Source organism: Diabrotica virgifera, chromosome 2, assembly GCF_917563875.1.
Source record: "Diabrotica virgifera virgifera chromosome 2, PGI_DIABVI_V3a".
NCBI classification, from domain to species: Eukaryota; Metazoa; Arthropoda; class Insecta; order Coleoptera; family Chrysomelidae; genus Diabrotica; species Diabrotica virgifera.
The window spans coordinates 144,607,349-144,615,676 of NC_065444.1; the positions used below are offsets into that span (position 1 = coordinate 144,607,349).

Consider the following 8,328-nt stretch of genomic DNA (forward strand, 5'->3'; position numbering starts at 1 on the left):
TAATAATTCCTCGATTCTTTGCTTCCTTATCTGTATCTCCTTTACTTTCGGTGCTTTTCCTCTTTTCAGCACCCTTCCATATTCTTCCAACAGGGTTTTCCCCTCAATATATGTCTTAAATACCTGATCATGGTATTTTGTTTCAAAATATTTTTCTTTCGTTATACCTCCTTCTAGCAGCTTTTCGTGGTTATTCAGAAATTTTGCCCAATATTCTTCTAATTTTTCCTGCCTATCCCGGATGTATTGTTGAGTCCTCCGAGATTGAGAATCCTTTTTAGTATTAGAAACTAGTTTCGCTAATTCTGCTCCTATCTCCGTTTGCTTAACGTATACACTTTCCATGGTTATTTTTATAAAATTTTAAATTCAGCGGTAAATATATTAAACAATATGAACTGTATTTTATTTATTAAGCAATGTACTTAAATATGCCTATAATGTCTGGCTAATTGGCTAGTCCAAGGCCATCAAATTCACACAAAAAAAATATCTGCTTATTAACCATTATATTAATTTTCTATACCTGTACTATCACGCTCTCTCGTAAGCCAGAATGTATATAAATAGAAATGTAATTGTATGCCCTTGTCAAGTTTGCAATTTTTTCAACGTTACTGTAGGTCGCTTGCCTGACTAAGTGATTTCTGTTTGTAAATAAACTGAATAGTATTACGATTTCACTAACGCTAAAATTGAAATTCTTTGGTTGGATAATGTAATGAACCTTTGTATTTATAAAAGATCTGTAAATGATATATTTAATATTACTACTGGAATCTTATTCAAATTTGGCAATTAGATATCTATGTGATTAATTTTTACAGAAGTAGGTAAAATATTTTCATTTTCTAAAATAGTGAAAATTTAACTGAAATTATTATATAGAGTGGACTTTTATCGTTCTATAAATTACGAAGTATTTTAATTTTTTCGAAATAAAGTATTTAATTGAAATTAAAGCAAGCTATATGTTTATGAACGTTTCTTTTTTTTTTCTCAAATTATTTTTCAAATATATTTTTGTCTCTTTATTATTTATATGGTATACATTCTAAAGTACATTATTTTACTATTGATAGAGTGGAGATTGTTGTTCTAGATTGTTGAATTATAATAAAAATACAAACTTGTTAAATTGTACGATTGTAACAGTTGGAAGATTTTGTAATTATTCAAAAACTTACGGTTTTTTTGTTTTCTTAGACGTCTAGGGTCCCTCGCTTCTGGTAGGCTCTGCAATCGGCTCTCGGCTATGGTACTGCTCTTAGCTCTGCAATCGGCTCTCGGCTTTGGTACTGCTCTTAGCTCTGCAATCGGCTCTCGGCTTTGGTACTGCTCTTAGCTCTGCAATCGGCTCTCGGCTTTGGTACTGCTCTTAGCTCTGCAATCGGCTCTCGGCTTTGGTACTGCTCTTAGCTCTGCAATCGGCTCTCGGCTTTGGTACTGCTCTTAGCTCTGCAATCGGCTCTCGGCTTTGGTACTGCTCTTAGCTCTGCAATCGGCTCTCGGCTTTGGTACTGCTCTTAGCTCTGCAATCGGCTCTCGGCTATGGTACTGCTCTTAGCTCTGCAATCGGCTCTCGGCTTTGGTACTGCTCTTAGCTCTGCAATCGGCTCTCGGCTTTGGTACTGCTCTTAGCTCTGCAATCGGCTCTCGGCTTTGGTACTGCTCTTAGCTCTGCAATCGGCTCTCGACTTTGGTACTGCTCTTAGCTCTGCAATCGGCTCTCGGCTATGGTACTGCTCTTAGCTCTGCAATCGGCTCTCGGCTTTGGTACTGATCTTAGCTCTGCAATCGGCTCTCGGCTTTGGTACTGCTCTTAGCTCTGCAATCGGCTCTCGGCTTTGGTACTGCTCTTAGCTCTGCAATCGGCTCTCGGCTATGGTACTGCTCTTTGCTCTGCAATCGGCTCTCGTTCTCCCGGGTCTAGTGGTCTCTCTCTGAGGGTGTTGCTGGTGTGGACTGTATAGGCTTTCTCAAACTTCCTTGAAGTATTCTTTTTCTCGATAGGACCATGAACAATATCCCTTCGTTGGCTCAGTGTAGATGGTCTTTAAGTTGTGATGGAAACACCAAATAATAGTAGCAGAGTTTATTGATGAGACTTACACTATGGATGTTGACCCGGGGTACTTTGAGTAGAGACTTAAATGATGAGCGTTGAAGAGAATCACTCGCGTTAATGAATTAATAATAATTGAATTTCTAGACAAGAGATCTTAGTGTTATATAAGTTTAAATTGGGTCAATGTAAACACGGGCCCCGCGTGATTTTGTGTATCTAATTAAGGTAAATTGTTTATCTTATGTCAGCAACTTTTGGCTGATGGCCAAATTATATTATTGATAATTGACCAAATGTGTATGTAATTTAATTAATTACGTGTGTGTGTTTAATAACAAATAAATGCATTCGATCTACTGGGTGATAAAATGATACTGTCCAATTTCGGATATGAATACTGAATATTTGATATTGGACACTCTTGAATTTGTTCATAGAACGATTCCACCTCTTCGTCATCTTTTTCGGCAGTTGGGGCATATACTTGAATTAGGTTTATTTTTCTGTCTGTCGTTTTTAGTTGTAGTAGCATAACTCTTTCGGAAAAAGGTAGAAAATTCTGGACGTATTGTGAGACTTCATTGTTCAGTATTATTGCTACGCTATGTCGATGTTGTGTATCATTATTACCAGAATAGTATATCGTATGGTCTCTAACTTGACATTTTCCGTTTCCTATCCATCGGGTTTCACTTATTCCTAAAATATGGATGTTAACTCTTTTCATTTCTTGGATTACATTGTGTGTTTTTCCGGATTCGAACATGCTGGTTACATTCCACGTTCCAATTTTAAATTCATGGTCTGCTTTTTTATTTTTCTGGCAGGGATTTCGCTGGTTGACGACCTGAAAAGCCCTGACTCCTTTCCTGTTGGATCTTGGTCTCCGATACCCATGATCAGTACGAGTCTGCTTACTCTGTCTTCTCATTTCATGATGATTCGACTAGGGATATCTTACGACCTTTAATACAGTGGTTTCCCGTTGCCTTCTGTATTCTTATGCCGTTGGCTAATACCTTAGCTCATCCGCCTTTAGAGCCAGTTTCCCAACCCCAGGACAAAAGAGTGCCCTACCACTTACCAACTCATCCGCCCGAAGCCGTTGGTAAGTAAGTGGGGGATTGCTTATATCGGCAATCACTCGGACGTCAGAGCCTCGTTAGTTATCTAACAGGATGTACCAGATGATCATGATCTAGATCATCACACGAGCAGGTGAGGTTGACTTTTAGATAGGAGTGGCTATACGTTGCGCGTCACAGTCCCTTACATCTCATTGAGATGAGCCCTTTACTATTCATTATCTTTATGGATAATATCCTGAAACAGTGTAACAATAAAATAAAAAGAAAGTTGTATGTAGGATTCAAAAATCTTCAGAGAATAGAAATCACGGAACGTGCATTTGCAGACGACATTGTCATTACAGCAGAAAGTGAAAGAGATTTGCAAGAAAACCTTACAATATGGAACGACGTACTAGCAGAAAATGGGATGAAGATAAATAAAAGTAAAACCAAAGTAATGGCAGTATCACATGAACAACAAAATCTAAAAATTAAATTACAAGATGAAGAACTGGAGCAAGTGTCGCAGTATCGCCATTTGGGAGTAATTATACAAGAATCAGGCAAACATAAAGTTGAAACAAATGACAGAATAGAGAAGGCGGCTCGGACAAAGCATGCATTAAATAAAGGATTTATAAGCAAAAGGGAAGTATCAAAAGCCACAAAAATGAATGTACGAGTATACAAAGTTATATTCAGACCAATTCTAACTTATGGGTCTGAATCATGGGTCCTTAATGACAGAGAAAAAAAAAACAGAATACAAGCGATGGATATGAAATATTTACGTAAGGTCAAGGGGATAACTAGGAGAGATAGAATATGAGATGTAGATATCAGAGCAGAATTAGAAATTCCGTCTGTGTTGGAGTTTGTAGATGTAGAAAATAAACAATTAAGTTGGTGGGGACATTTGCAGAGAATGAATGACAACCGACCAGTCAAACAAGTATGGGAAGCAAGAATTCAACACAAACGATGAAGAGGCAGACCAAGGAAAACACGTGACATGAAACGAAACGACGTGATTGGAGACACACTTAAGAGAGGGAAAACGTGGACGGAAACAAAAATATTAGCAAAAGACAAAAAAAGTGGGGAAAATGTGTACACGAAATTTAATTGTAAACTCTTAGGGGTTAACCCTGGCAGTAATTCTCGTACACCTTAGGCCTTAGGGTAAAACGAGTAACTGATTATATTTATACGTAATGAATCCAAATCTGCCACAAAAAAAATTGGGGCTCCTATTTAAGATACTTCTCCGTGGGGACCGTGTTTAGTATCATTCGATAGATTTTTGAAAAATATTAAACACGTATTTTTTAGTTCTTCGATCTAACGTATATTTATCGAAATATTCGCTTTTTTCTTGTGAAACTTTGTGACTCACCCCTTCCTTGTATTAAGATCTAATATGGTAGGGATAAATTTACAGGGTACAAGGTTTCTCCCCATGTGGTTTTCTGACGTGCTCAAGTAACTGCAAAAATCCCCGCTTGGGCTCCCTACCGTTACATACATCGATACAGGTACCTATGGGTTACATTTAAATAAATGACAAACATCTAACTTACCATAATCTTAATAATTTACACAAAGGAGTCACAATACTTCTTCTTCTTCTTTCTCATAATCCTTAATGCCCTTCAGGGCGTCGGATGAGTCACAATTCATGAAACTATAAATTTTATTTTAGCTGTTGGCCTAGGAAGAACACATCACAGCGAGGTAGAAGAAAAATTGTATCACCGTGCTGATGTCTACATTGACCACTGGGAGGGTGTAAACACTGAACTAGCTGGATTGGCCGAAATAATTGAATTTAAAGGCGAAGTTGGGAAAGTTATTCTGAATCAAATAACGACTAAAGATGTAAATCGCATAACAGTGTTTCAAAGCTTAGGTAAATTTGTATTTCCGAATTACAATTTTTTTGTTAAGATATTCAATATCTTAACCTTCAACTGGTATGGTGGGTCAATATCGACTAATCAAAATTTATTTTGACAATTTAACCAATAGTGCAATCGGTGCACGTGGCTGGCCAGCTATGAATTCTCCTATTTTCTACAGTACTCTCAGTTGACCTACAACCATTGTGGGCGTGGGCGACTGTTTTTTCGAAAACTCAAATAATTTCATGGTACAAGATACCCCAGACTTTTTGAGATTTTGACTAAAATTTTTAACTTTTTATTTTTTTTACAGGACGAACATAATAAGTTGGAAAAATTTTTAAATATTGCTATTGTTATTTTATTGGTTTTTGTGTCAAAGGGCAAAAAAATGCAATGTTTATGTTTAATTCATAATAATAAGGTACAGATCACTCTTTTTTCAGTGCGTTACAGATTATCGAAATCTCTCTATAGTATTTTTACTACAAAAACGTTATTACGTAGGTCAAAATTTTTGACGTAAGAGAACTGTCAAAACATTAGAATGTGACTTTTCATTATCGCCATGTTTATTATATACATGCCAATAATGAAAAGTCACATTCTAATGTTTTGACAGTTCTCTTACGTCAAAAATTTTGACCTACGTAATAACGTTTTTGTAGTAAAAATACTATAACGCATTACAGTTGGAAGTGACAGAAAAAAACGTACTTCTGTGATTATTATACATACATTGAAGTTGGAAAAAATTATGTATTCCTTGACGGGTATTTGCATAATAAAACGACTTATACTTACAGATGTCTAATTGGTTGGCGATTAATGCCCGGTTGCACCAACAGATTTTAAGCTTAAGACGAGAATAACATAAGAATTAATATAATATAATTATAATATATTATAATAAAAATATCATAATGTAGTAATAGATATGATTGATAATAAGGTAAGAATCGAAAATTATGGTGCAACGTAAGTGATACTCAAGGAGGCCCTATCTATAAGTAGAGCTTAGCTAAGCTGGAGCTTAAGATCTGTTGGTGCAACCAGGCATAAAATACCTACTCTAAATATATAACCAATCAATGATGCGAATAAAGATATTTTGACACAAAAGTAATCGATCGTGATAATATTTTAACAGTAATATTAATTTTTACAAAATCATATGGTAAAATGATAATTGTAATTTCTAGGTTAGTACTTTTCAGCGACGTAAATATAAATATTTTATGTCATTGGTATATTCGGACATTGTATAGTGAAATTTGATTTTATATTTATTTATTTTTACATTAAAATATTTTAAATATTAATATTCTGGCAAATATTTGTAAAAATATTGATGTTTACATAAATATAAATATTCTGACAACTGTCAGATTTAACTAAAATGTATGCAATGATTTGCGACGTTCCTATATCGTATATGACGTCAAAATTAATGACGCACTGAAAAAGGGTTTGGGATCCACGGTATATAATCTGTATCCATTTATTTTCTTGTTTTATATTTTTCCTAAATGTTTAAAACTAATTACAACATAACATATTTCGAATATACAGCATGGTGCAAATGAAAGGAATACATTAGTTATTTCGTAAGCCAGCGACTTTAAGAAAAAATTCCGAAACAGGTCGATTTTTATTTTTAAATTATGATATTTTGGCATATACAGCATAATAGTGGAGTCATATCATAATCCATCTGGGCGTAAGGACGTAATCGATGATTTTTTAAATGGGAATAGGGATCGTGTGGTAGCTTATTTGAAATGTTAGTAAATTCTCTGTTCAGTAATATAAAATTAACATAATTATTTATACAGGGTGTCCTAAAAATTTTTTTGAATTAAATTATTTGACAAAAAAAGAAAAATATATGTAATTTATTTAATTCAAAATACATTTTACTGTTTACAGAAATGAGAAAAAATGTTTGCTTCTCAAATAAACATTGCTTTTCGCTTAAATTCAATGTTCATGCCAGTTCTCGTCGGTCGCCTACCTCTTGGAATTTCGAACATTTAATTTAAGCGAAAAGCAATATTCATTTGTGAAATAAGCATTTTTTTCTAATTTCTGACAACAGTTAAATGTATTTCGAATTATATAAGTTACATACATTCTTCTTTTTTGTCAATTAATTTAATTCAAAACACTAATTTTTTTCAACACTCTGTGTAAATAGGTAATTATGTAAATGTTTATGTTGCTGAATAGAAAATTGAATAACTTTTTAAATGAGCTAGCATACGACTCCCAGATGGATGACGTCACTATATAGTATGTATATGCGACAATATCATAATTTAAAAATAAAAATCTACATGTTTCGGTATTTTTTCTTAAAGTCGCCGGTAAAAGAAATAACGCATTTATTCCTTTTATTTGCACCATACTGTATGTAAAAACGTGCGCAGGATTTATAGTCGCGGGTCATCATTGACCCAACATACCTTAGATGGTTAACTAAGTCACCATACCAGTTGAGGGTTAATAAAAAATTGTATAAAATTATAAATTTTTTAATACAAAAAGTGGGTGTTTTAGGTATGGCCATCGAAGATTGTGCTATGAGTCGCTTAATTTATGATTTATACATTGAAAACCAGAAAACAAATTAAAATATGTGTTTGTATGTTTTATGAATAAATGTTTATGTTATGGGTCTATTATATATTTTGTTATGTGTCTATTTAAAGAGGCACTGGAGGATTTCAAGGATGGAGTAAAGGTGAATCGCGTAAATACCAACAGTATTAGATACACCGATGATACTATGTTTATTGCGGATTCCTACTTGGGTTTACAACGACTCATCGAGAGGACCAACTCGTCTGTGATCAATTTACGAAATTGTTACCGAAAAAACGCTGTGTCTAGGTACACGCTAACGTGTACGCAAATAAAAGAGTTAGGTACACGCTTAAGCGTCATTAAATCAGTGATATCACTATTTAGCGTGCACTCTGACTAATTTTTTGGTAACTTTTTGGTACACGCTAATTTGAGCCGCATGTATGCTGTGGTTACAATTTATCTAATCGCGTTTTGTTTACACTTTAATATTAATTGGCCAATTGGACAATTATTTATACTAAATTTATATTCAAGGTGCAGTAAACAAACCAAGACACGTTAAATGCTACTAGGAGCACTCCCGAATCATAATTTACAATGTATAAACTTTGGAATTCATTATTTGGGATTTACAATGTATATACATTGAAAATTTTGATTCAAGAGTGCTCCTAGTAGCATTTTACGGGTCCTTGTTTGT

General features: G+C 34.4%; 1 protein-coding gene across 2 annotated transcripts in view; it reads left to right on the top strand.

Annotated features, from left to right (window-relative positions):
- Window positions 1–7,718, top strand: part of LOC114346374 (ketimine reductase mu-crystallin) — a 202,398-nt gene extending 194,680 nt beyond the window's left edge. Inside the window, exons 5-6 of one of the 2 annotated variants that reach the window (XM_050644040.1) lie at window positions 4,841–5,047; window positions 7,587–7,718. In XM_050644040.1, coding sequence (XP_050499997.1) covers window positions 4,841–5,047; window positions 7,587–7,672 — 293 coding nt within the window. In that variant the 3' untranslated portion in view covers window positions 7,673–7,718. The remainder of the gene's footprint in view (window positions 1–4,840; window positions 5,048–7,586) is intronic. The other variant, XM_050644041.1, reaches the window with a different exon arrangement.
- The last annotated feature ends 610 nt before the right edge of the window (window positions 7,719–8,328 follow it).